At 43.8% G+C, this 27,974-nt stretch overlaps 2 protein-coding genes across 14 annotated transcripts in view; one reads left to right on the forward strand and one right to left on the reverse strand.

Annotated features, from left to right (window-relative positions):
* Window positions 1–595: 595 nt before the first annotated feature.
* LOC117207420 (glycogen [starch] synthase) lies at window positions 596–4,912 on the forward strand. 4 transcript variants are annotated; one of them, XM_033447643.1, is made up of 12 exons: window positions 596–951; window positions 1,603–1,761; window positions 1,836–2,020; window positions 2,379–2,575; window positions 2,650–2,842; window positions 2,922–3,184; window positions 3,264–3,474; window positions 3,548–3,684; window positions 3,761–3,893; window positions 3,993–4,379; window positions 4,471–4,671; window positions 4,752–4,912. In XM_033447643.1, exons 2-12 carry the CDS (start codon window positions 1,623–1,625, stop codon window positions 4,782–4,784), a joined length of 2,079 nt encoding a protein of 692 aa, XP_033303534.1. In that variant the 5' UTR covers window positions 596–951; window positions 1,603–1,622; the 3' UTR covers window positions 4,785–4,912. The 4 variants fall into 4 exon arrangements, with proteins under 4 accessions (XP_033303534.1, XP_033303531.1, XP_033303533.1 ...); XM_033447640.1 differs by having other exon boundaries at window positions 596–947; window positions 1,580–1,761; XM_033447642.1 differs by having other exon boundaries at window positions 596–947.
* Window positions 4,913–7,113: 2,201 nt separating this feature from the next.
* The window catches only part of LOC117207417 (mitogen-activated protein kinase-binding protein 1), a 79,129-nt gene continuing 58,268 nt past the window's right edge, over window positions 7,114–27,974 (reverse strand). For 4 of the 10 annotated variants that reach the window (XM_033447618.1, XM_033447619.1, XM_033447620.1 and 1 more), the window contains 21 exons: window positions 21,205–21,427; window positions 19,670–19,885; window positions 19,274–19,456; window positions 18,872–19,032; window positions 17,950–18,778; window positions 17,672–17,882; window positions 17,318–17,567; window positions 16,768–17,224; window positions 16,507–16,575; window positions 16,131–16,244; window positions 15,628–15,797; window positions 15,244–15,537; window positions 15,018–15,171; window positions 12,479–14,939; window positions 11,113–11,247; window positions 10,451–10,599; window positions 10,169–10,370; window positions 9,949–10,075; window positions 9,664–9,857; window positions 9,389–9,409; window positions 7,114–8,457 (listed from right to left, as the gene is read on the reverse strand). In XM_033447618.1, coding sequence (XP_033303509.1) covers window positions 8,075–8,457; window positions 9,389–9,409; window positions 9,664–9,857; window positions 9,949–10,075; window positions 10,169–10,370; window positions 10,451–10,599; window positions 11,113–11,247; window positions 12,479–14,939; window positions 15,018–15,171; window positions 15,244–15,537; window positions 15,628–15,797; window positions 16,131–16,244; window positions 16,507–16,575; window positions 16,768–17,224; window positions 17,318–17,567; window positions 17,672–17,882; window positions 17,950–18,778; window positions 18,872–19,032; window positions 19,274–19,456; window positions 19,670–19,885; window positions 21,205–21,427 — 7,003 coding nt within the window. In that variant the 3' untranslated portion in view covers window positions 7,114–8,074. Of the gene's footprint in view, window positions 8,458–9,318; window positions 9,410–9,663; window positions 9,858–9,948; window positions 10,076–10,168; window positions 10,371–10,450; window positions 10,600–11,112; window positions 11,248–12,478; window positions 14,940–15,017; window positions 15,172–15,243; window positions 15,538–15,627; window positions 15,798–16,130; window positions 16,245–16,506; window positions 16,576–16,767; window positions 17,225–17,317; window positions 17,568–17,671; window positions 17,883–17,949; window positions 18,779–18,871; window positions 19,033–19,273; window positions 19,457–19,669; window positions 19,886–21,204; window positions 21,428–27,974 lie in introns of all 10 variants that reach the window. The other 6 variants (XM_033447627.1, XM_033447622.1, XM_033447624.1 and 3 more) reach the window with 6 other exon arrangements.

Genomic DNA, 27,974 nt, shown 5'->3' on the forward strand with positions numbered 1-27,974 from the left:
CCGCCATCTGTAGAATACGTCTTAAACTAATAAATTCGATGTAAAAATGACGGTTGTTATGGAAACTAAACGGTAAAAATTTAATTTAAACGAAGCAAAGAAACGTAAATCGATAAATCTTTGTTGCTTATTATTTTTAGTCGTTTCGAATAAATCTAGTTGAAATTGAGAGAATTACTTTCAAACATTGAATTGTACTAATTATTTAATATAATCTTCGTGGTACATGAAATTTTAATTGCGTTTTATGTTCTATTTCTCGACATGAAAAAAATAAATTAAAACTTTGATAAATAATTACAAATTAAGAACAATATATGTCACGTTTCCTTTCTAGTGTGAATAATCGTTCTCTGATTTATACGTATGTTCATAATGTGTTTTATTTACATGTAAAAGGAATGTCAAAGAGAGAAAAATCTGTAACATAAATTATAAATGTAATCCAAGAGTATTGAGTAATCCAAGAGTACAAATCTTGTCTGGAGATTCAGATAAATTTCCTTGTAAATGTAAGAATTTGTCAATTTGTATATATGTATATGTTGTAACAAAAAGTAATATAATATCAACAGTTGCATAGGGATGTATGTATGCACTTTGCGAGTATGCACTTGAATGGGGCATATTTAGGTACATATATATCGGCAAAAGGAATTGACGAGGTTGATCATAAGCCAAGGACGGTTTCTTCGAGATATCTCGTGCCATCTGTTGTTACGAAAGAAACACGAGGCAATGTGGTTATCAGTGAATCGAGCAAGGTTCGTCGTGTTTAAAGTAGACCGAGATACTGGGGCTGACTCGAGCCCCGTTAAGTCCTTGTGACCTTTCGTAGTTTGTGGTGACCTTCACGGGAGGTTGCCCGTGGAACTATTCGTCCGTCCACAATCTACTTGTTCTTCATCTATTTCCTTTCCTGTTGTGGTACATCGTTTCGAGCGGAAGTAAGTGAGTTGTTCGAATTTAAACATTACTTTTTATATCTTGTTTTCGTTTACTATTCTTAAGGAACAATAAACTCCACATGGTTTAATGGAACCGGCAAACCCTTACAGTAGTAGCAATCTGGCAATACTTACGTTAGTGCTGTCATTGACCTTCGATAGATTCTTTCAAGGGGCAACGTGTTTCTTTCGAGTATAATATAACTACAACGTTGGCCAGTTAAATACGTAGGAAAATACTTAACGCTCGTAAAATTCCACTTGCTCGCGTAGATCTTGATTTTCGGGAAGTTATTTCAATAATTCAATTCATTTAAGAATGGAATGAAGTATTCGTTTTTTACATTAATATTGAGTTATCTTTATTGCTATATCCTTAGTTTTTTAGTCGATTTTGTATCTTATTTTTTTTAATACGTTTTCAGAAATAAAATATAAAATATTACTTGTATAATTGTTATTAAATTAAAAATGTCAGAAAAATTGTAAAATACATTTAAAAAATTTCACAAAAAGCAGGTGAAAAAAAGACCATTGAAATAATTTTACTAATATATTGTTATTAAATGATTCAAATCCTTTTGTACATCATAATTCCTCTAAAGATAATATTCTATCATCCTGAATTAAAGGTTTAAATTTGTACAAATTTAAGGGTGCAAAAGAGCCAACAAAATGTCAAGAGAACGTGTATCTAGAAGATTTTACCGTATGGACAGCAGTAATGACTTATTAGAATTTATGGATCGTGGATATTCAGCACAGCATGAAAATCGATGGAATTTTGAAGTTGCATGGGAGGCTGCCAATAAGGGTATGCATAATATACTAAAGCAAAACGTTAATTTATTAATTTGTATTGATTACTCTTCACTATTGCATTTTTAGTTGGTGGTATATACACTGTAATACGTTCCAAAGCTTTTGTATCAACAGAAGAAATGGGAGATCAATATTGTCTTATTGGCCCATACAAAGAAACCTCAGCACGTACTGAAGTAGAGGAAGCTGATTTTCCACATAATAATCCACTGCATTTAGCTGTACAAGCTTTGCGTGATCAAGGATTTAAAGTAAGTTTAAATAACATTCTCTATAAAGTACTCCGAGTACTGTATTTAATTAAAACTTCAATTGTGTAAAGATAAAGTGATAGAAGAGAGTATGTAATGGAGCATGAACAGATTAATCAGACAAAAGTTTGTTGTTTTGACACAAATATACACTTGCAGTTACTGTAATATTTCATTATATACTAAAAATAGCAATTTGGCTAAAGTCCAGGTACAAAGCCAAAATTAATTCAAGGTCAGTTGCCCCTGCAAGTAAATGATGTGGTTACTCCCTGTTTTTCCTTATTTTCAATAAAACCTATGAAAATTAAAAGCAAATGAGATCTATTTTGCCATAAAGTAAAGAGTTCTTATTGAGGTGATAACAGGGACCTGGCTAGTGGATGGAAACCCACAGATCATTCTGTTCGATATTGGAAGTGCAGCATGGAAGTTGGATGAATATAAGCAGGAATTATGGAATACTTGTAATCTTGGCATTCCTCATTTGGATATAGAAGCTAATGATGCAGTTATTCTTGGTTATCTTGTGTGTCAATTTATTTCTGAATTCAGGTGAATTTTACATAACACAAAAATCAATTTTGTCTGATTCATTACTCCCTTAAAAATAAATTTTTATATCTTAGACAAGCTGCCGAAGGGTATTGCGATGTTCCTCCTCGAATCGTGGTTCATTGTCACGAATGGCAAGCCGGTGTTGGTATAATCGCGTTAAGAACCAGACACGTAGACGTTGCTACAGTTTTTACTACTCATGCCACTCTTCTAGGAAGATACTTATGCGCGGGAAAGATTGATTTCTATAATAATTTAGATAAGGTATCGTGGCTGCCTACTTGAATTTAATCTCTTTTGTCAATATTATTTGGACGTATTAATTTCTTTAATTTATCTGTAGTTCAACGTGGACGAAGAAGCAGGAAAGCGTCAAATTTATCATAGATACTGTATGGAACGTGCGGCTACGCATTTAGCGCATATATTCACAACTGTTTCGGACATAACAGGTTTCGAAGCGGAGCATTTACTGAGACGAAAACCTGATATAATCACACCAAATGGGCTCAACGTGAAGAAATTTGCAGCAATTCATGAATTTCAAAATTTACATGCCGTTAGTAAAGAAAAAATACACGAATTTGTGAGGGGTCACTTTTACGGGTATGTAAATTGTAATACATGATTCACGTAACATTCGTTTTCTGTGTCATAAAATATCTGCATTAAATCACCATTTCAGGCACTATGATTTCGATCTGGATAAAACCTTATACTTTTTTATTGCTGGACGTTACGAGTTTGGAAACAAGGGCGCCGATATATTTATCGAGGCTTTAGCTAGATTGAATCATTACTTAAAAACATCTAGACCTGATATGACCGTCGTGGCTTTCCTTATTTTTCCAGCGCGAACTAATAATTTTAATGTAGAGTCGTTGCGTGGTCATGCTGTAAGTGAAATAATCTTAAATCAACGAAGAACTATATCGATTGTCAATATGAGAATTTGCTTTTTCGTTGAAGGTTACCAAATCTTTAAGAGATGCAATTAACGACATACAACAGAAAATAGGAAAGCGAATGTACGAATTGTGTCTTTCTGGTCGTATGCCTGACACGCAAGATCTTTTACAGAAAGAAGATACCATCAAAATTAAACGGTAATATTTGATTGAAATTACAATGATTTCAATTAGAGTTAAAAAAAACATGTTAAAATTATTTCTATCGTTTCAGGTGTTTATATGCCCTACAGAGAAATGGATTGCCTCCGGTTACCACGCACAATGTCGTAGACGACTGGAACGATCCGGTATTAAACGCCATCAGAAGATGCAATCTTTTCAATACAGTCAATGATCGAGTGAAGGTAATCGATTATGATTCGTGGTAATTATGCGGCAATGTGATTAAAACGTTATTATCCCCACTATAATTATACGTAACTGGTATTAATTTCATATCCTAGATAGTATTTCATCCAGAATTTTTATCATCGACGAATCCATTATTTGGGCTTGATTACGAAGAATTTGTCAGAGGATGTCACTTAGGTGTCTTTCCGTCGTATTATGAACCTTGGGGGTACACGCCTGCAGAATGTACAGTTATGGGTATTCCCAGTATAACCACAAATCTATCTGGTTTCGGATGTTTCATGCAAGAACACATAGCTGATCCAATGAGTTATGGTATTTATATCGTGGACAGACGATTCATTGGCCTGGAGAACACTGTTCAACAGCTTGCTCATTATATGTTTGATTTTGCACGACTGAGTCGTCGACAACGTATTATTCAAAGAAATCGCACCGAGCGTCTTAGTGATCTCCTTGACTGGAGAAACCTTGGCATCGTAAGTGTATTTATTACTTAAATTTTCATTTACTATTTTCACGTTTCTAGCTTTCTAAGTAAATCGACTAAATACACGATTGTTTTAATAGTACTACCGCCAGGCCAGAATCAAAGCTTTGACAATCGTTTATCCAGAACTCGCTTCTGAATATGCTGAAAGTGGAGTAGGACGTTTCAGTTATCCTAGACCTATTAGTGAACCACCGTCGCCTTCCTCTTCGAGACACACTACTCCTGCTGCGTCGGTTCACGGATCCGACGAAGAAGACGAAGTAGACGAAGAGAAGGAGGTTTGTAATGTTCTATCAATCTCCTACTTCGAATTTTTAAATTTAAAACCTCTGATTGAAACTATTACGCTTTATTACAGCTAGCGGAATTACGCCAAACAACTGGCACATAAATGGTAAAAAGATATGGAAAAATTAGTGGCGAATAATTGTGTATATTAGATGAATACGTGGAGACTTTACGATAGTAGTACCAATAATTTGTTTAATATAGTCTCCCATGAAGAGAATTATTAAATTATATAAGACGGTTCATCATACTTTTTACTTTTACAATTACTCATCATATACTCTTACTCCTTTCACACCGTATAAGAAATATGATCATGACAACATAACAGTATATTACAACAGTATTTACATTACACGACATGCAAAATCATCAGAAACAAGTCTTCCACGAATCTTATTCGCACGTAATGTTCCACTGATCTATCGATGAGATTGTTATCTTTTAAAAATTATATTTAATGTTAAGTATATCCGTATATTTAGCGAGTGTGTTCCTATTGTATAGAGACGGTTATATATTTTTATGAGAATTAGAACAAGAATAAAAGTTCTTTAACATTTTTAGTCATCGAGTCGCCAGGATGAGCAATATTTTCCATCATCCTGTGATGTTCGTTCTTGTTAATACAATGTTTTCTGAAAATAAAGCTTTGGACGTATATTTTAATCGGTTTTCTATTTTTTGGCAAGAGTGCTAAAATTTCTCCAGTTTGTAAGAATTATTATATTATTAATTATCAACATAATATACAAAACAAAGTGCTAAAAAGTTACATTCTTTCACGACGAAATTATTACATTTGGCATTCGCGATTACCAAACTGTCTTGTTTCCTGCAAAAACTTTGAAATAAATATGTACACATTAAAGAAACGAGTAGTAACATATTACATAACAATACGTCTTAATATAACAAATACAACAATATACAAAGCCGTTAATCATCTTTGCGATCAATTAAAAGTATTTAAATGTCTTTGATGATTATTACACTGAGAGAGTGAAATTTTGGAATGGTTCATTACCACATAAAGCTGGGTAAATATACGAGGAGATGTATGAGACGAGATTCGACACATTTTCCACCTTTCACGTCCGCTTCCATGATTTTATACGCTAACGTTCATGTATTACAAAAATGCTGACATTGAATATAAAATATTCCTAGTTTCTATAATACATAATGATATATTTAGACGAAATCAACACCTTCACCGCCGAAATCAGTGATTTACATCGATTTTCTAAAACGATAAGATCTACCACGATAGGCAGTTGTGATACATGATAGTAGAGATATTTCAGATTCTAATCGCTATAAGCGACAAAAGGTACTTTTGATTTTCAGCGAATCGACTTCTGTCCGCAAATGATACGCGGGTTAATTCCAACGTTACCTGTGTCGAGACATGTTCGCTGGAAAATATGGAACCAACGAATAGCGAAGGTATTGATCCGTATCATTCAAGAATAATAGTCACCACCGTAAAAAGTCGCTTTTTTCACTAGCAAAAATTACACGATTAAACAATGAAAAATAATATTTTCCCAATCGAGTCATCGATGAAAAGAAAAAGAGGCGATATTATATAAAGTAAAGCAATACTGAATTGCAATTTGTTGTAAGGATCGTCTTTCTTAACCCAGTATCTGATAAATTATGTAATCGAATGAAAACAACTTTAGGCCTATGTCCCCGTGAATGATACTAAAGATATGTTACACGTTTATCAACAAAGAGATTAATGATACACGCCTAAAGAAGCAATAAAACGTTCTCGTAGAGAGTACAAGCGAGTGATACTGGTTAACCTAAATGGCACGTTTTATACATTACATACAATATGGAAACTTTACACAGAGGACAAATGTAATTACAATTTATTAAACGGAGAAACGAATCGCGCGTATTTTGTAATAAACGTTAAAATCGTTAATAATACGTGTTCGTAATACTTTGATTCCTCGATGCAATTCCTTCCTTTGAAACTTGTAAAGCCCGTTTAGCCCTCGAATTCCAGTATAACCTTTCAACGAAAGTTTACGGTACTTTGTGGAACTTTTGCTTTGTTTGTCTCTCGACGTTATTCGCGTGTAAAAATATTTATAATTTCTATGACAAAATATGCAGTTACTAACGTAGCACAGTTTCCGTGTATCCATCGTAGGCTCGGTTCAAATCAATTCGTCGACGAAAAATGAAACTTCTCGCTGTTACTGTTTTCGCTTATCTCGACAGTTACTTGTTTATCTTTTCTTTGCGAAGTAAAATTAGTAGGCGATACTTCCGTTCTATTCGGCGATTATATTCGTTTTAAAGATATAAAATCACATATCCGTCTCCTATCCCTGACAGACACACGGGTAAGTCTACAAAGCCGATACACATTCTTCTTTCATCTAAATGCGTTAATTAGAAACTAGTTACTCTTTCTTTTTTTTTTCTTTTACTCGAACTGGCAAGTTTACATCGCTCACTGCATACGTTCATTACAGTTTTTCGAAGCTTTTGCAAATATCGGGGGAAGGAAGGGAGACTGCTTTTTAGACCATAGGTACAAACAACCTTTGGTTACATAACAAGAGGACTAATATTATAATATATCGCGCAATGATCGATAAATATATATATATATAATATATATATATATTTGTTTGAAAACTAATCTAAGAGTCTTTAGTTAATTGGCATTTATCGGCGTATGGCCTCAAGATACGAGTAATTTTTCATTTCCCGCTTTCCCTTCCAAATTGGACAGGAAAGATCTCCAGACGCAACATTTCTAGAAACTTGAAAATTGTCGCGTCACATTTCTAGTTGTTTCTAAATTAGCCCGTTCAAACTTTCACGAATCTTGTATATTTGGTCGCACGAAATCGTTGATAAATATTCTATTAACTTTGGCTAGAAACACCATTCAGTGCACGACACGACTTACGATCAAGGACAAAATTCATTCAAACTCGTTCAATCGAAAACATAAAGATCCTTTACTTTCAAAAAAAAAAAGAAGAAAAAAAACAGAAGCCGATATTGACTTTCAAACGACCAATTCTTTTCGTTGAATCGCCAACCTTCTAACAGCAACGTTTACAATGAAACAACCGTACCGCGTATTAAAAAAAAAAAAAAACAGTTCATGCTTAAACTTTTGATCCTGCGCACTAGTAAAACCACTCTCAGAAACAACGAGAGATCGAGGATAAGAATTCAGAACCTGGATCTTAAATACTATCTACCGTGTCTCGATACGCTTTTAGGAAGAGTTTACAGAGATTGAGAGGCGTAGCTTTATGTGCTCGTGTATACGGTACCTGAGGACCGTGTGGCGTAGTAGCTGGTGTCCTGATCGTTCGTTTTCTTCTTAGAGAACTAGCGAATGGACGGATTTTACGTATGGCTTGATTGCGTCCCTCCCATTCTCTGTTGCATCATGTTTAGTAGCAACTCGGAGTATTGCTGCATCATGTTAACCACTTTTCCTTGGTCTTGGCCAGCAAGCAGTTCTTGGAATTTGGCGGTGGCTTCGTTCATTGTAACGTTTTCGGGATTGGCGGAACCTTCGTGGCCCTCGCCACCTGAAACCACCAGTCGCAATGTGCGCATCGTCTCGTTTACGGACGATTCGAGGCCGCGCAACATCGTGTCCCTGTCGATGCTCGCTCGAGACGGATCATCCTCGTTATCTATCGTTAAACGTTTGTACAGTTGCACGACATTGTCTGCTGTTCGTGTTAATTCGTCTGCGATTGTATTGCACAGTTGCGTTGACACTGCAAAAAGCGACAGTTTCTTTAATACGCTGCTCGCAAAGGTTTACCGTTAAGAATACGTGCTTAAAAATGCAAACGTTCCGGTACGCGTGAAGAAAAAGAGGTTCGATTCGACCGAACATTTACATTTTTAACGATGCACGTCAGACACAAGCGGATGTTACATGATTTATATTTTCAATGTACAGCATGTAGTACCCGCTTCGCAACATGAAAAAAGGTTGAATGAAATCGTGCAGCGTGCAGGTTACATCAGTTCTAAAATCCGTAATGAGACCATGCTATTGTGATCGAGACCTAGAGACTCGGGTAGAATTCTAACGATGAGAGCTAAATTTTCCAGGTCTATGCAATGAGCTAAATAACAATATCTTCGTGGCTAGCTTCCTCGAGTGATTTTCTTATGATTGACATGACGCGAAATGTCCCGAACTTCTTCCGTGAATATTTATGTACAACATTTATGTGCAGTATTTACATACTTGTAGAACTTATAGACGAGTTAAATTGGATAGAGTTGAATTGGAAAAGCGATCGAATCACCGAAGGCGAAGGGAATTTTCTCCACGATTAATTAAACACATACAAAGCAGAAGGAACGTGGAAAATAATGCGATATCTTGGACTCGAAGATGCAATGACAGTTTGACGCGTTTTATAGTCTCAACTAAAAGCTGCATTATTTTCGTTTCACGACGAAAACGATGCTACGCGTTCTCTCTGAAAACTCTGAACGTCACATGTATAGCACATATATTATATACAGCGACCTACAGACTATTATGTCCTAGTCTGTACTAAGATTCGCGTGAAACGATTCTGTTTGAATGGTTTTCGCCTTGTCATAGCATGATCACTTACAAATTTTTAACAGACTGAAAGATTTATTATTTTCACAGGACAGCATTCTCAATAGGTGTCTTTAGTTTACCTAATGTTTTGTCCGTGCCTACTGCAAGAGTAAAATCCTTGTTAGATTATATTTTCTCAGACGAAAATTAAATAATAAAAACTTAATATCCCAATCGATAGAACGTTCGAGTACGTTTATCTATAATCGTATATCGTATTACAGCTTCTTGCAATCTTGCATGCTTACACTTTGAAAAACGACAAGATGATCGTGAGTTGTGAGAAATACGCGTGCGTGTAAAGGACACGCACATAGACCAAATAAAGGAAAATGAAGATAATCGCGGCACTTACATTCGGCACTGGCTACATCGATGGCACGATCGGTATCTTTAACTGGAAGTTCCTGTGGGCTGGGATCTAATTGATTGCGATTTGTTGTCGACATCCGACTTGCATTCTGTCCCATCGTGTTATTTCCGTTACGACCGTTAGTTATAATCGTCGTCGATCCCGATCTTCTTACCGTTGTACCGGGTAGACTTAAGCTGTAAAAGGAAGCGAGATACATCGATGATGGAATTCCGATTAACGCGTATAAAAAAGCAGAAAAATAGGTTTCAATTTTATTTAACGTACCTAGTCGTGGAGTGGTCGATACTGATGCTTCGAGGTCTCGGTGGAAGCGCCGGTTTTCCACCGTTTCCATTAGAGGAGGTATCTTCCGAACTTGAATCTTCCTGATTACCCACTTGACTTAGATTTACTGCAAAAGAATACGCGTAACACGGTTGAAGCCAATGTATCGGCAGGTAACTCGGTTGCTCAAGTTTTGGTTAATATCCGTGACGATAATTACCACTTGAATATGCTCCCTGCATTCCTCTTCTTCTGAGAACGGAAGGCAAATTGCTGTTAGAAGAGGAGTTCGACTTCGCCTGATGATTGATTTTGTTTTGCGAGCTGATCGTCGGCCTCATTAAGCCGCTGATTCTGTTGCTGCCTGTCTGATTGTTCCAACCCCTGTTGTTTCCAGCTCCAACGTCCGATTCCGAGTCACTCTGCAACAATATCGTTAAAACAGAGAACGCATTTCCTACAATTTGACGCGCTTTGACAATTTACTAAAATTGATGCATACCTGATTTAGGACGCCAACGCTGCTGCTCCTTGTCATGTGAGAAGAATGATTCTTCGTGGAACCGTGCCGCGACTGATTCCCGCTATTTGCACTTCCTAGTCCACTTCTCGCCGAAGCGTTCGCGTTCTTATTACCTACTTTTCCTGAAACTATTAGCACCAATTAGCAACAAATTCACCTTACGTAAAGCCATCGTCTATCTATCTTTAGCGATAAAATGCAACACTGCAGAGAGCAAATTTCTATCTTAGAGAGAAGTAAGAGCGAAACTGTTCGATACTTTGTATAAAACTGCGATATCGATGATCATATCCGGCAACGTTAACGCTTTTCCAATTCAAACGATCTGAAATTTAATCACCGCGGAGGTTTACGATGCCATCGACATCGGCGTAGACAAAATATCGAACGATCGATTCAAAGTTTCTATATTATAAAAGGGGGTCGTTCCAAAGTAACTTCTAGTAAAATCATACGACCTTGTACCGTGACTTTGACAACTAGTAGAGGGCTGTATCGAACGTATGATGAAGAAGAATGGCAAAAACGAGGAACAACTTTGAAAGGGCAAGACCAAGTTGCCCGTCGACGTTCTCCCGGTGCAATTTAGATAATTGTCGTTGGAAAGACCCTCATAGACGTGGCACACAATGAAAGGGTACCTTGTATCGGGCCATGCAGTAACCTATTTGGCGGGCTGACGGAAAGATCACTCAGCGAGCAGGCACGTCGCATGCCACCCCCCTCTTCTTCGCTGTCAAAAACTTTTGACGAGATTCGCCCCCCACTACTGCCAACTGTCGACAACAACACGCACACACATGCACTAAGCTACTTTTTCCCTTAGCTCAAAGATGTTTAATGTGTATTTATAATGATCGTGTCTCTTTTCTATAGAGTTACACTTACCTCTGACTGTTCTTTCTCTTTCTTTTCTTTTTTTTTTTTTTTTTGTTTTAGCTGGGCTTTACGTCTTTTAAATTTCAAACAACGAAACGTACGGTTTAGGAATTTTCAGAACGTTGAAAGGCAAGCTGCTTTCTCTCTCATTCATGCACATCGCGGAAGCAACGAATTAATCGCGAGACGGTAGATCAACGTACGATTGACCGTCTGGTTAATGAATTATAGCAAATATAAAAATTCGAAAAATCATGACTTTCGTAGGAAAACAAAGATGCAAAATGTATGTGGAGTGCGTGAGATAAATAAAAAAGAGAAATTCCAGTCCAAAGCCGATCGACGTAACTTCGCACTCCGCGAATGCAAACTATGAGAAATAGTGTAGACGCTTGGTAGTGCGTGCACACGGTCAACGCGATCGACTTTGGCACACGAGTATAATTAATTAAATAAGATAAAAATGATCGATAGTGGGACAAGGAAGCGGGATTAAACTACATCGTGAAGACAAAACATGCTGTCGATCACGTGTCATGCCAAACGAAAAATTCGAAAAAATATTCGTAAATGTTCAAACTGAAAAGTACGCGATCGCTATCGTCGCTAACTAAAATGAAAGAAGCGAAATATATTTTCGGTCGGATGGTAGTGATACTATATCGACAGATATAACAAAACTATAAAGAATAACACATTCACATTTAGGATGCGGAAAAGAAAATTATCTTAGACGCAATAAACGATGAGAAACTTTTGTGATCGTGCTGTGCCGAGTGTCGAACGACGGTATTTACACGATTTGCGGTTGTCGTTACACACTCGGGCAAACATTTAACGACTCGTTCCTCGATTTTCTTGCCCGACACGTTCGACTATCCGAGAACGTCGCTATTGGTTTTCTCCTTTCCGCGATTTCTCATGTTTTTCGTTGAGAAAACCCTTGTTTTCTCGTGTTGCGGTGGCTACGTTGCCCCGTGGGCATCGATCGAGATCGATAATCGAGCAGCGAAAATGATCACGACAGAATGGCACGGTTTCTCGGCATCCAGATAAGAAAAACTGTACTACTACTGCAGCGAACGAAACGAACAGAATGATAGGACAATTTTCTTTCAGGCGAAGTACCTGCGTACAGATGCTTGGATGGTAGAATTGCTTGATTAATGGTGGGCAACGTTTTAGTCCACTTCGTGTGACTTTGGCAGCGCGAGGCTGGCGGCCACATTCGCTTTGGCGAGTTCGTGCAGCTCGAAGCGGACGTGGAGGAACCGCTTTCCATCATCGACTTGTCCATCGCAGACGTGTCCGCGCAATCGCTATCTTCGCCCCCGGAATGGAATCTTATGTCTCGCCTCAGCGAACAAAATCTGCCGTCCCTTTCCGCCTCCAGCTTGGCGAAGTTCTCGCTCGTCTCCTGACAATGCGACATTCGCAGACACTTCTCCTTCATAAGGTATTGCTCCCTTCTCACCAAGTTTTCGAATTCCTTGGAAAGCAACTTAACGGTCCCTTCGATGGCTCGAGTGATTCTGAGATCGACGCTAGCGTCCAAATTGTCGATGCGTTCGTTCGTCGTCAACAGATTCGAAGCGTTTTGCATGCCGGTCGCTTGCAAGTCGCAGGAGACGGCTGTGGGAGGTTCCAGAGAGTCGTAGGTCTCCTGCGTGTCTTTCGTTGGTATCTGATTCTCGAAGCAACGATGTCGATTTCTCTCCGCGTGGGAAGAATCTATTTGATCCTCGTCCACGTCGTGGGCTCCATAGCTCTTCGTTTGACAAGAGGAATCGTTTGGATCGAAGGCAAAGTTGTCCATCGGTCCACCCGCGTCGTACGCGATACCTTTGTCGGCCCGACGAGTCTGCAGGCTGTAAAACTTGGTCTTCGAATCTTTATCGTCGCTTGGCTGCAAAGAATAGCTGGAGGGTTGCAACAACTGCTCCATCCTCTTGGAAGCGTGCAAAGACTCGTTCGTATCGGACTTCGCTTCGGCACCGTTTCTGGCTGCTCGTTCCTCCCCGTGAGACTTGTTCGGATAGTTGTCGGAATCGGCGGGCTTCACGCAGGAAGACTGAGACGCCGAGTCTACGTACTTGTTCCAGGCGGGGCGTGCTCTGTTCCGCATACTCTGCGTTCGAGCCGAGTTGCGTTTAGGTTTCGGTGGTTTGTGAGCCACGAAATCGTTCAGGATCAACATCGATTGCGGCTCCTTTGCAACTTTCAGGCTATTGCTTCGCGACATCGTGTCCGATTTAGTTCCGATTCTCATTTCGACGTTCGTGTCGTTCTGATCGTTGAAATTGAATTCGTAGTAGATGCAGGTTGCCGGCTGCGCGTTATCCTCCGAATAGCTATTCTCGTTTCTGGCTTGGCTTATTCGCGTGTCCTGCAGCGATTTCGATCTGAATACAGCCCGACAAGACGTTGGATCGTTAGCAGAATTTTCGGTATTACTCGATGGTATCACGGCGTTGTTGGGATTACCGCTGTACGTTTCCGAATTTTGCCTTTTTCGTTTATAGTGGGAATCGAACAGCATCTCCAACGGCGCGGATTTCACTAAAGAGTCCGAGTCGTCGGTCAACACGCTTTCGGTGCTTCGGTGATCGATGTTCTCGTGCAACGGGAACATCTGATAATCGGATTCATCCGTGAGAATGCTTTCGTGACTTCGACCAGCTTGCATCTTTCGGCGGGACAAGAAGAAGCTCGCGCTCGAATGCCTGTCGTTGTCGTAGTGGCTATAATCCAGAATTTCAGCGCTCCCTTTCGAGAAAGACTCGACCGAGGCGTCCGAAAGGATGCTTTCTTGAGAGCCGGTTAGAATTCGTTTCGAGAAAGTCTGATACGTGGAATAGTTTCTCTGAGTGCCTTGTTGATGGTCGATATGCATGTTTATCTGATAATCGCTGACGCATCGTCGAGGTGGATTCTTAAAGTCACCTTCCAGGGAGTCGTCGCTGAAGTTTCCGTTCCCTTCGTCCCCGTCGTCCATCGGGTCGTTCAAGTTTTCTATATTGCGCTCGTTCATCGCGGGCAAACTCTCGAAAGACTTGGCTATATTTTCCATGTCTTCCTCGTTGTCATCGAGTCCGATAAAGTAACTACACGATCTCCTTTTCTGAGCGAATCTCGCGAATCGGCTAACGTTCTTTTTACACTGTTCCTTTAAGAGCTTTAGCTCTTCACAGACGGGCGATTCCGGCAAAGATTGATTCGGTTTATTCAGCGATAGCTTATACTTTTCAGTTTTCTTTAAGGTTAACGTTAACGGTCGACTAAGAGACGGTTTTGTCTTGTCATTTACGCACGACGTAGTCGGACTTTTGGATAAGCAGTTATCGTTCGGAATATCTAGCTTAAGTGGCGCATTACCCACAACCGATATTTTGTTAACGAGTTGTTGAGGTTTTAACGGGGGCTTTGGATTCGGTATAGGTTTGCAGGGATTGATCGGTTTCGAGTATTGGGTTTGCTGACCGGATTTGTTACCTGTGCTCAATCTATTCGAACGATGATGTTTCTCCGGTATATGGCTGCTTAAGTCGGATATGCTTTGACTGGTTTTTAACGACGATTTATAGCCAACCTGAAAAACCAACGATCAAACTGCAATATCGCCTATGAATCACGCGGTGCCGATAACGTTTCGTTTCGCGGTACTTACGCTTTGCAATTTTCTTCTGGTTTCCTCTATTCTCCTTTGCAACTCTTCGCGCTTCTTCACGACGTCCGAGTCACCTCTCGCTTGCTTCGTTGCGTTCACTACCGCTGCGTTGCGAATCTTGTTGTTGCCGCCGTTATCGCCGTTACCGCTGAGTCTGCAATCGCGCGCGTTCATTTCGTCGACTCTCGAAGAAATCTATTCGCAACGATAAACGATAAGCAATTACCTTCCGTGAAACTGGGAACTGATGCTAGTCGTTTTAACGCTTCTATTCGTAGGCTCTTCGGCACCGCTGAGAGATTCAAAAGCGTTCTTAAGGAACTTTTCACGGTGACTCTGCTTGGCTAGTTGGTCGAATCCCTCTGAACTAGCTTCCGACAACATAGACAGAGGATTTCGCTCGGCACTGGGCGTTGAAGCGCCGCCCTCGGAGTCCGAGTCGTCTTGACTACCAGAAGCGGTTAATTCGCTCGTTCGACCGCTCTCTCCGTTTCTAGGCTTCTTCTGTCTCCTCTGAGACCTGTGAAACATTTTCGGTAATTACTTTTTCGGATAACTTGGCTGTAGAAAATTCGTAGAACGATAAACGCGAGAAGGCGACGTCTCCAACCTTCGAAGTTCTTCGACGTCCATCGCGTTTACGGTGAATTGATTCGACACCGTATCTTCCGGAGCAGGATAATACATCAACCTGTGATGAGATTTCTCCGAACCGGTTGTACCATTCTCTCCCTCTGAATAATCTTCCACGTCTCCGTCGTGCTCGGTACTCTCGTGATCCTATACGATACATAATTAAAATATTTTAGACGCGAACGTTCCTCTTTCCAAACGTCGTTTTACCTACGAGCTATTGTTACTTGATGAAGCGTGAGTTTCGGCTGTTTCGAGACTCTAAGGTTAGGTATATATATATATATATATATGTACTTATTACGAGAAATTAAAGCAACCAACACGAGTAACTGAAAAGCTACAAGTATAGGAAGACATGTACAATGATCGTTCTTAAACTCGATATACGCATTTTGGATGTTTTTTTTTTTGTTTGACTGCGTTACTGATTGGCGATACTTTGCTATAAGTGTGTCGGAGGCGTTAGTGAGATTATACCTCAAATTTAAAGCTGCCAAGACTGCTATCGTCGGTATGATGACGACTCCTTGATTGTCGTGTCAATTCCGTGATATTGCTACCTCTAGTTACAGTCACGTTACCACCGATCACCTATATGTCATCGGTTGAAACAAAATAGAATGAACACAAAACAATCGCGAACAGATAATTTGACGTTACGATGGAAGAAATAAAATAAAATAAAAGAAATCGAGCAGTGTGAAAGCTGACTGGACAAAGTAAACGACAAACGCAAGTATGGTTGGTCCGTTTCTCTCGCGAGCTGCCCGCGATTCGCAAATGCACACTAATAACACTCACTGGATACGGAGAAATTATTACAATTATTGTGTTACTGGGAATCAGTTAGTACCTGTTTCGTTTCATCTGCTAATTCTCTGTAACTATCTGGGCAAGGTTGAAATACAGTTTCGTCCTCTTCCTAGAACCAGTTATCGATCGTTAGCGTATCGTGAGCACCATTCGAAGAAAAAGAAAAGAAAAGGAACGATTCATTGATCCCATTATGAGGTTCGTTTTAGCGCGGATCGATGCCGAGGATGATCTCGGAAACGATAAGAGATTAGCGCGCGATCTTTGCCCACGGGTAACGCGTTTCAGAAAACGACCTTACCCTTTTGATGACGATCGTTTCCCTGCGATAATCGCTGCTGCACTTGGTCTCGGTTCCGCTGTCGATCGAACTATCTTTCGAACCGCCGCCTCCGCCACCGCCATCGGAATCGATAGCGCCACGAGGCGGAGGAAACGGTATAACTTCGTCGCTGTCGTACACGGACTTGACCGTTATACCGTCTCCTTGCTGAACCCTTTGCGCCCATCTGCCCTTCGGCAGGTCCACGCCGAGGGGTCTCACGTTCGAACCGAGGACAGCACCTTCGTCCGCGTTCGTCGTGTTTATCTGCTTCTTCGCCCAGAGGGGTAGCTGGCCCACGCTGAATCTGTAGTCCACGCCTACGTTCTGCGACGTTGGGTTCGCGTTCGGATCGAGGAATTCCGGCGGTGGCGAGCCGAAAGTTTCGTTGTCCAGCTGTATGTCGATCCCTGTGCCGTTCACTTGTGACGGCCTTCTGTAACATCGCATTTCCATCCATATCGTGTCATCGATCGCGTTTTTCCTTCGTTCGAAACTATAAGAGGCAAACAACGTAAGGTTCTCTTACTTTCCAGCTCGCATCGCTTGCTGAGCGAGACGCGCCTGCATAGTGACGACCATGTCGCGTGGAACGCGCCACACGAATATACAACCGTCTCCGCTAGCGGACACGAGGTTGCGACAGTCGGGACTGAAGCGCAGCCCTGTCACCAACTCCGAGTGACCGAGCATAGTGGCCATGCATTCGCCGCTATAGTAATCGTACACGCACAACGTCTTATCCGTACACGAGGTAGCTACGTAGATTCCCGATGCGTCTGAAACGTGCAAGTTACGCGGTTTACCACCGTCTATCGATCGTTCCACCAGAGTAGCTCCGACCAAGCGTAAATGTTTGCATTGCCGTTATACTTTGCCTTACCTAGAACCACTTTGATGAGCGATCCGTCTTCGCCGACAGACCCCTTGAACGTTTTACTGTGTTTACCCGTGGCTACGTTGTAAACCCTTATGTTCCTGTCCTGGCAGGCGGTCAAGACGTGTTTCTGTCCAGAATCGACCTCCATATCGTACAGAGTGGTCTTGCCCTGGGCGTTGTGACCCCTGGCGAATTGCGGCATTCCTCCCGGTGTCTGAAACGATCGAAATCTTCGACTACGCTCGCGAAACGACGCTACGAGGCAACGGTGACCGACTTACCGATTGCAGCTGCCTGAAGATAATACTCTTGTCGGCACCGCAGGAGACCATTTGTATCTGATTGCTCTGATTACTCTGATTGAAGAACCTAACGGCAGTGATGGACGAACTATGATCGTCGAGCGTTTGCAAAAAGTTGTATCCTTGATCGACGCTGAACACGTGGATCAGCCTATCCCTGGAGGCACTGGCGAGCAGCCTCGGTGGCTCCGCCGAGTATCGGGAGAACTTGGAATACTCCAGGCAGAGTACTTCGGCGTCGTGCGCCTCGATCAAGCACAGTTCCTCCAACGAGGAGAGATCGTGAATTCGAATATTGCCAGATCGATCACCGGACGCCAAATGTTTCCCGTCCGGGCTCACCCGAATCGATCTGACTCCGTTTCGTCCGTCGTACGATGCGTCGCTCTTTTCGCTCGACCCGGCAGCGGCCAGATCCAGATCTTTCAAGTAAGTCAGCTCCGGATCTATGTAGAGCACTTTGAGCAACTCGTTGCTATAGATGTTTCGCTTGTAGAGCGTGTCGTCCGGAGAGATGTCCTTCTCGAGGTTCCACACGCGGATGGTGTCGTCGCTGGAACAGGTGATAAAACTGCCAGCCGGCATACTGGTCATGGAATCCGATCCTGTGGGATACATCTCGACGCCCCAGATACACGCCGAGTGGTAGAGAAACGAATGGGACTTGCCGACCCGCCTGATGTCCCGCACGTCCCACACGTAGATGCTGTGGTCGTTGTAGACGCAGGTCAGCTTGTTGTTCCGTTCGTCGAACGCCAGCGCGATCGCGTCCGGATACCTCGCGTTCGTCGGATGCTGAGACATGTGACTGCAATTGACAGACGATAGGCTTGACGAAGGGACACACCGATGGATCGTCGTCGGATTAAATTTATCTAAGGAGACGTTTAGATTCTCGCACCTAATGGACAATCCCTGAGCGACGTCCACGCCTAGGTAATGGGTTCTCGGTAACGTGGTGATGAACTGAAGCGTGCTGGGACTGAAACACCTCACGATTCCCTCCGCGCAGCCGATGAAGATGTATTTGTCTCCAACGGCCATGCAATTGGCACTGCTCGTCTGAAAACAGCCGCTCCTTGAAACGAGCTACGGACAAGGTACATCGTGCGTTGCACGGTGCCGCGTATACGCTCGACGATTCCAAGAGACAAGTTGGCACCGCGTTTCCATGCAAATCGCGTTAAAACAAATTCCTCGACGAGAGCAGCGTGTCGTGACGAGCCTCGTCGGTTCATGGTCACGTAATATCCTTAAAAACACAGCATCCGGCAAAGCCATTACGAGCAAAGTCGTTACTTACACGAAGCTCCACCCATTTGTCCAACAGCCTCCTGTTATTAAATTCGCATAGAAGCCCCGTTTTGGTGATCGCGTACGTCGAATCCGCCATATCCCCTCGGCCGCAGGCTACGTCCACGAAATCGTTGTTTCTCTGTTCTCCTAATATGGCAGACCGACCCATCAAAGGCACAGGTTCCTTATACTGCGCAACAAAGTTCCCACTATCACCACCTTCGCGTTACCGTTCTTCTACCTCACCACCTGCCTCCTCCTCCTCCGATCATCCTCTTTTCTTTCTTTTCTACTTCCCTTACGACTCGTCCGTGCAAAATTACTTTTCGATCGATCAGGGTACGGTAGAAAAGAGAGACCGCGTTCGTTTCGGACAAAGACGGCACGTTAACGTCTGACTTACCTTGGCACTGCGCGAGTATTCGAGATACCAAAACTTGACGTGTCTGTTGCCGACGGTAACGAAGTAATTGCCGTTTTCCGCGAAGCAGACGGCCTTCACTTTGCTCGACACTTTGTTCGACGCCACTTTAACATTGTTCCTCCAGTCCCAGACGTTGACGATCATATCGTGTTGAGAGCCCACGGATACCACGTACTTGTTGCTCGGTGAAAATGCCTTGAGAAAAAAACCATCGTACGAACACGCGTGTAAAAACGTTCTCTAGTTTGTCGTCTCGATTACGATCGACCGAAGCAGGAAAAGAAACGAGAGAATCCGAGCCTCGCACGTTTTCGACCAAAGATCATCGTACTCGACGGATGTCGAGAGAATGCAACGGCTAGCGATAACAAAAAAAAAAAAAGAAAAAAGAGGAAAAAGAGAAAAAAGGAAAGGATACCGTTGTCCATTCGCTGAGAATGCGATCTCGTATTCACGCACTTTGTCCGACGTCGACGCGTCTCGCGTGTATGTGGCGCGAATGCAATGTTCTTCGATGAGACGCGCGTCCCTCCTGCAACCGCTTGCTTGTTTCTCGTTAGCAGTCTATCGCGAAAATTGTCTCCAGCGAGACGGAATCGTCGTTGACCCGAGAATATTTCAATTATATTTATTCGAGGTCGAACGACCATGGAAATTATACTTTTACACGATGGCGTTTCATCCGCAGAGCGACGAAACGAAGAAAGAGATAGCGCGCGATCTTGATGATTACAACTCTATATATCTGCAACGACACGTAGTTGTGTTAGGGGCGACCGCACGGCCGCGGAAGCAGCTTGAAACGGAGTCTTTGGTAAGCGGATGCCGAGATAAAAGCCGTGGATCTTAATTAACATGCGAGCGGTGACGTAACAGAGGTAAAGTCGTGAGTTCGTAAAGGCGCGTTCGACGCGGCGGCGACCCTTTCTTCGTGGCGAGCATTCATCGCGGTACTTTCGGTGTTCGTCGCAATAGGACTCGAAAAGCTGGTTTCTCTGCTTGCGGAAAGTAATTTCACGTGGAAACCGGCGGTTCGCGCCGAGGTAAACGCGAACAAAAGCGGCGCGACAAAGACCCTCGAAATTAAATTCCTCTCGGCGAAACAAAACGTACCCTCGAATTAAGCGCTTTATTTCCTTGGCGCGTGATGCAGATTCGAGTGACCGACAGGCAGCTTGCACTGCCAGACCCGACGTATCGATCAGAGAAACAAAAGTTTCCAACGATGTTCGGCGTAATTTCTGCCGTAGAATTGTCGAGGCAGAAAGAGAGAGAGAGAGAGAGAGAATCTGATTGACAATCGAATACGCGCTGGCGGATACCGTCAGTGATATCGCGAAGCTAATGCAGATATGGTTAATTAAACGATCTATTAAAAGGAAAAACGACTCGTCGATGCGTTCGCTGCACTCGCCACTCCGAAGCTTCTCCGGTTTCGTTTTCACGATTCGGGCGTAATCGATTGCGATCGATTTTTGCGAACAGGTTGCAGGTTTTCCCCGCTTGCTACTCACCACGCAGTTGATGCCGTACTTGTGTCCGGAAAATTCGGCGAACTGCACGGCATTGTACGGATCGGAGATGTCCCAAACTCGAACGTTCGGCATGTGGCCGCATTCTCCGGTGGCCAGGAACCTTCCATCGCCAGCGAGGGCCAAAGAAGTTACCGTTTTGCGACAAGCGTTCAACACGTGGGCCTGCGTGTTCTTTCGTGGGTTGAACAAAACGACGGTACAGCTGAAACACAAAGGAAGGATCGATCGTTGAATTTCGCTATCCTCCGCTCCATCGAAGATCGATTTCAAGTAGCGGTTCTTGTGCAAACACCGTAGAAAAAGAAGTTTCTTTTTTCAAAATCGTTCGCGATAAGATAAACCGCGATTGGACCACGGGCTTTCGTCACGGTTGCTCGAGCTCGATATACCAGACGCGAGCTGCGACACCGTTTTGTAACGGGTACTTTGTCGTTCCGACGAATCGGGTCGAGGAAACGAGAAGACGGAACAAATATTTGAACCTAGCTCGCGTTAGGCAACTTCCAGATCGAACGATCGAGTCGACCACCGGCACTGGTTGCTCCAACTCGTCGCTGTAAACACAGTGTCGATCAAGTTGAAACGACTTGGGAGTCGTTCCGACCAGAAACAGCCCTATTTTTTCTTCTATTTTTGGCTATTCTTTCTCGTCGTTTCAACCGTAGTCGTCTAACGCTAATGCATTGTACTGTAAATGTTTATCGACGGGGTATTTTCACGAATGCCAGAGGCAATCGACTTCGACGGACCACGGAACGACATCCGAAGCTTCGAATCGTTATTCTCTGTAAGCGCAACTGCCTTGGCATTCGACAGAAATTCGACCGTTAGGTCCGTTGTTTCTACCTTTATATCGATTCCGTGGTCGTAACGCGTCTCACGAAACGTTGCCTGAATCGTGACTGCAACATACATATGTATCTGCCATCGTAATTAGCGAAAAACAGACGAACAACCGAGCGATTCGCGCGAAACACGTTCATTACGAGCAGCGAAGGCAAGCTCCGTGACACGCGAAATTGGAGAATTGTCGGGTGAACGAACGATAACTTCGTCTTCGATCTGCCGCTGGTCGGCAGCCGGAGAAAGCGACGCGAACGATTACGAGCAAGAGGTTGCTGCAAATTCGCCGCAGCGATACGACGCCTGCGATTGCACCGAATTTTTGCCACTTTGTCCGGGTCGTCGTTTCCTGCGAAATCGATACGATTCGATGACTCTCCGCGGACTCGATCGATGATTCGTAACGGATTTACTCGCACGGGTTACACGGATGAATGTGCATATCGCGACAGTTAGTCACGCTCGCTTGCAAATGCTGCGGCACGTGTTACGCGTTTCTTGGTCCATTTGATAACGCGCTGCAGACGCATGGGCGCGGCAGTTTCGACTCAGTGACACTCAGTTTTGTCAGCTATTCTCATACGTTTGCAAGAATTCCATAAACGACTCTTCGAATATTGTTACTTAGCCTGAATATTATTCCTACTGTTTTATTCTGAACGCGTTAAACGGGAAACTATGCCGTTTACGAGAAGGTGCTACGCGATAAGAGAAGGACGAACGTCGAAAGTGCTATCGCCGATGTGAGAGAAAATAAGAGAAACATAGACTCTGTAAGACCTTCTGTCTGAAATTCTTGGTTGACGTGGAAGAAGAATTGATACTATCGCTTAAAGCGTTGCGTCACTCACATATGCGGGCAATAGCGTTTATGCGAGCAAGTCAGGATGAAAAGGACGGAGGGTAGAATAAGGAGGGAGAGCTGAAAAGACAGGTTCGTGTGTGAAAATTGATAAGGCTGAATTGTTATGAACAGATTAAACCTATTTAAGGCTTTTAAAAGAAAAATAGCCTCTCATCAGCCAGTGGCCTGGTTACCAGCGAACAGAATATATATTCTATCAAGATAGAAGCGTAATCATGGTCACGGGCACATTCATCGGCCGGCCAGATTTACAACCGAGAAACCTTGGAAAAAATTGCTGGCTTTTTTATCAGGTTGAACACGAGGTTGCCGTACGATCGACCCATAATCGAGACAAAGGAGTATAAGGAAGCAGTAAAGTCCGATTAAGGTACAAGGGCTGTTGAAATGGTCACGGCTACGCTTAATAAAATCTGGTATTCTAGAAGAAGCAGAGGCGACGCGTGCCAAGTGGTCTATAAATTAGGAGTTGAAGTCGATAATTACGATCACACGGAGGTCTCTCACCCTGCTAACCGCGGCAACATTAGAATACTTGCAGTACACACGGTTTCTAGCACGAGCGAACCTGCTGGTGTAACGTTTAGTCAAGTTGATATCGATTTACTGGACCAAAACTGGAAGCGAAGGAAATTTGAATGTACATCGTGCGATGGTCGATCGACCGGAGGATAAAAGAGATGGAAAGAGAAGAATTTAAAGCGAGTAAAAGGATACGAGTGCTCTTAAAGCAGCTGCGGTTGACGTTCCACTTCCGGATTCCAGAGGCCGGCGCCGAACGACCAGAGGCGAGACGAAAAACAACCCGGAAAGTGCGAACGACGAACCAAAAACGGATCGCGTGACCGCGGTCTCCGAAAGCGTCAACGAGCACCACTGGGCAAGTGTAAAGCTGCGAGGCACGCGGTCGTTCGCGGTAACACGAAACGCGACTCGTGCGACTCGTTGAATCTCGTTGTCCACCGAGGCGATTTATTTCGCCTACCAACCTAAACCGCAACGTGTCAATAAACTCGATGTCAACCGGCCGTTTCTTTTACGCGCTACCGTTTGTCCCGACATTACGTTAGCAAAGCACCGACGTAACGTAATCTCGCCGCAACTCTGCTCCGTCCACTCTCTTTCGCCAAACCGACCGCACTGGAAAACTTCTTCGCTGACGTAGTGTTCGTTGTCGTCGTGAACGCGTGGCGATTGCACGTGGTGACGCTAGACGAAAAAGCTTACCGAATAATTTCCCGACGGCGAAGCGACAAATTAGCAAAGCGCGCAGCACCAACGGTGAAAAGTCAAGTTGTCGCAGGTCGTTGCACCGCTGCTGACCTAAGCTACGATTACGCTGCTAAAAATATGTGCTACTTTCTCGTCGTCCGTCGTCTATAACTGTTTACAGTCTTGCAAAAAGTCACCGTCTATACCGGCGCGTTCTAGCGCCGATGTCTCTGTGCGCTCTCCATTGGTTAACGATCGTCGTTCTTGATCGCTCGACACCGACGGAAGGCGAGAGGGTTGGACCGGTCAAGTCGAGACGCGGCAGAAGCGAACAGACTCTCGACGCTGTCGATCGGACTCGGTCTGGTTGACGAACGCGTTTAGACCGACGGCGACGCTCTATGGAACGAACACGAACGGTGTTTCTCGTCGAAATGGGTCCGGACAACCAGGTGGATCGTGATCGGATCGTTTGGCGAACCGATCGTCGGAAGATCTAACCGGGACGCGGTTATATCGCAATTACGTTTCGTGCTCTTTAGATACGCGAAGATCCTTTCTTTTTACTAACATCGTCGTTGGAACGACACGGTTTTATCCGCTGGACGCTCTGCTGCAACTGATCTTATGAAATTCCGTCTCTATCTTTCCGATTGTATCGAAAATGGGTTTCAGGCTGAAGCTATATATATATATATATATATACGGATTTTCGTAAAGCTTTCGATACTATCGGTCGTTCTGTTTTGATCGGCGAGTTGAAGTCTCTTGAAACGAACGGCGGTGTGTGCTCTCGTGGTTAACCAACTTTCTATCCGACAGAAAGCAAATATTCCGTTTTAGTAACACATTCTCAAGCGAGGTCAAGGTTACTTCTGGCGTTCCTCCAGGTTCTCACCTTCATCTTATGCTTCTTATACTTTTCATCGACGCTACGTCTAATGCTTTATAAATTATCATACGAAAGAATACAGAAATTAATATTACAAAATCATATTTTCAAAGATGCAAATATAGAGAAATTATTAGAATATAATGTTCATTTGTATATGAAACATTTTACTAGCTGTAAGACGCGCGTCAGGTATACGCTAAATCATCCAAAGTAGCTGCTACGAAAAGGTTGTCCAGCGCAAAGGGTTGACTTATTTTCACGTTTATCGCTGCTCGTCCATACGAGATATCTTCTCAGGACGAGAAGATCGGCGCCGAGAAGCAACTGCGCCAAGGATTCTCCGTCAGAGGAGAGAGAAGATCGCAGGATGGCAAGGTGGAAGCAAGGATAGATAGTTGCGCGGTTCTCTCCGGTCGATAATCGCGAGCAGTTTGCATCGCGGATCGACTAAGCGTGTCTCTTTCGTTCGAGCATACGGTTCGTTTCCGTTTGCGAACGGCGTTCGTCGAGCTAGCCGCCATGCACGTCCGCCGCGTTTCCGGTTGCTTCGCTTTCGGTTCGCCAAAACGAGTATACGGCTGCTAGCCTCCGATTAAAACACTTTCCGCTCGCTGAGTTCGTTACCGTAACGAATGAACGTGATCTTCCAAATCGACGGCCGGATAAACGTCCGTCGGAATGGTCGAGCATTTTTCCTTGCAGAATTTTAGCGCAGAAGGAATTGGCTAACTACGAAGCTGGCTATTACGTGGTAGAATGCGGGGAAAATCGCGCGTGGCGATCGATACAGCGACTGTGAAACGACGAGCGTGGGACAGGAAAAAGGGCCATTTACGAGGAGGAAGCGGCTCGGCTCGGGCTTGACCCGTATCGTCTGGATGGTTTTCATCGAAATGAAAATCTCGCGACCGCTACGTTCCTCGTTGATCGTAGGTCGGTCGAATCGCCGCGTGGTCTACTTTAACGTTGCTGAAAGGTTGGCGTGGGAACGCGACTCCAGCTGTATTCGAGTCGCACTGGAATCGCGTCAGACGCGTCTGAAAGGAACACGTGGAAACCGTAGAGAAATCGTAGCTGGATGCTAGTTCTTCTTCCTCGTCGAACGCGAGAGAGAAACAAGCGGCGCGTAAAGCCGGGCTCGGGGCCGATACGAACTTCTCATTTGATTAACCTGAAAATCTACTTTTCCCGCGCAAACCGTCTACCTTCCTCGGACCTTCGTTTTCGAAGATTGTTTCGAGAAGGAAATTCCAACGGTTGCGTCGCACTCTTTTTACTCGATTCCAGAGAAGAATCGTTGACGCGCGTTTCTAGAGCGCTCGACCGTTTCCAAATCAGAGGCGAATCGATCAAGAAGATTAGGGTCGAACGAGAAGGGGTGAGATCGAGACCAAATAAACTTCGGACGAGACTGTAAACGTGTCATGGACTCTTCTTGCGTCTCCTGTGCGCGCGAAATTTCCCTGACAACGATCCATCGACGCAACAAGATCGCTGTATCTACGACCTACCAAAAGCTGACACACGCTGGGCGATGTAGGATATCAACGATTGCCGCACCTCGACAGCTAAAGTCAGAAGATGCCTCAAATCGAAAGAAACGTAACTGGATGTTCCAGCGATATTGCTTGCCTCGTAATCGAATGCCGTGCGTTTGCCCGTTGCAACTTTTTCTAACCACCTTCCTATCTGCTCCACCGTTACTTTTCTAGTTCATATGCCAGCAAAGCGACATCCGCCGCGAACGTTCGAGTCTTCTTCGAACAAGCTACTCCATCGGAAGGAAAAAAGTCTCGTCGCCTGTCGCGTGGTCGAGCGCTGCGAGTGCAGAAGCGTACCGTTAAGGCAACGTTACCGTCATGGCAAAAGCTTCGCACGAAAGTCTCGCGAGAGCCCGTGCGATGCACCAGGAAGCCTGTAACTGTAATTTCTAGCCACGGGTTGCGTGCGGAGAAACACGTAAGGTCGCTGGTATAAAGGTCACTAGGTCGATTATCGAGCATGGAAACCGGTCGACGGCGTTCTAATAACTTAGTCGATGGAACTGGCTGATTTAAAACGACCGATCGCGACGTTCCTTTGCATCTCGATGACGGAACGACAGGTCACGATACGAGTCCCGTGACGAACCGAAACTCGTTTACGACGTCGGGATGGTAAATCCGATTCGGCGAGCGATTACGCTCTTTGCTTTACCGCTCTTTACCGCTTTAGAGATTTTCGAAATCGCTTCGTCGAACGACTTACTTTCTTTATATTCTGGAACGGATTTACTTATTTATTTATTTATTTAATCGGCACAGGACTTTTTCGTATCGGATAAGAGCGATCGTAGGAGACGATATGAAAAGGGAACGAGCACGAAACGTACTCGACGACTCAGTGCAGAGGTAGGAAACGCGGTACGATTTTAAGGACCGTGTTTCGCGTTTCGTACGCAACCGTATTCGTAGAAAGAAAGAAACTCTCGTTTTCTTGCTCGTGCCGTTCGAACGCGTAACACGTTTGCTCGCTAGCCGGAAAAGATTGTCCCACAGTGACTAATTCCGGCAGTGTGTCGTCGGAACACAAGACGGCAGCGCTCGGCTGCTCCGCCTAATTATTAATAAGGGACTTTCTTCGTTTCCAGCCTTCTCCAGGCATGCGAACCAACTTTCCTCGCCTCGAAGATCTACTTACCTTGTACGCGATCGCGTCTCGAAATACCGGTGGCGCGCTATCTTTGCCTCGCCGATGTCGACGTTGGAAAACACAGTCCGGTCGAGTTTTCGTTTTCTAGGAACGGAACGGCTCTCGATGCTATCGAATTTGGAAAGTCCCGAGGCGATCACGATCGCGCGAGGAATATGGGTCTCGCGTTGTCTATAGCCGACGCTAAGCAAACCGCAGTTCGTGTCTTGCGTTCTCCGTAGGTGAAATTTACGAGAGGAGCAA

Source organism: Bombus bifarius, unplaced genomic scaffold (genome assembly GCF_011952205.1).
Source record: "Bombus bifarius isolate JDL3187 unplaced genomic scaffold, Bbif_JDL3187 scf7180000008030, whole genome shotgun sequence".
Lineage (NCBI taxonomy): Eukaryota > Metazoa > Arthropoda > Insecta > Hymenoptera > Apidae > Bombus > Bombus bifarius.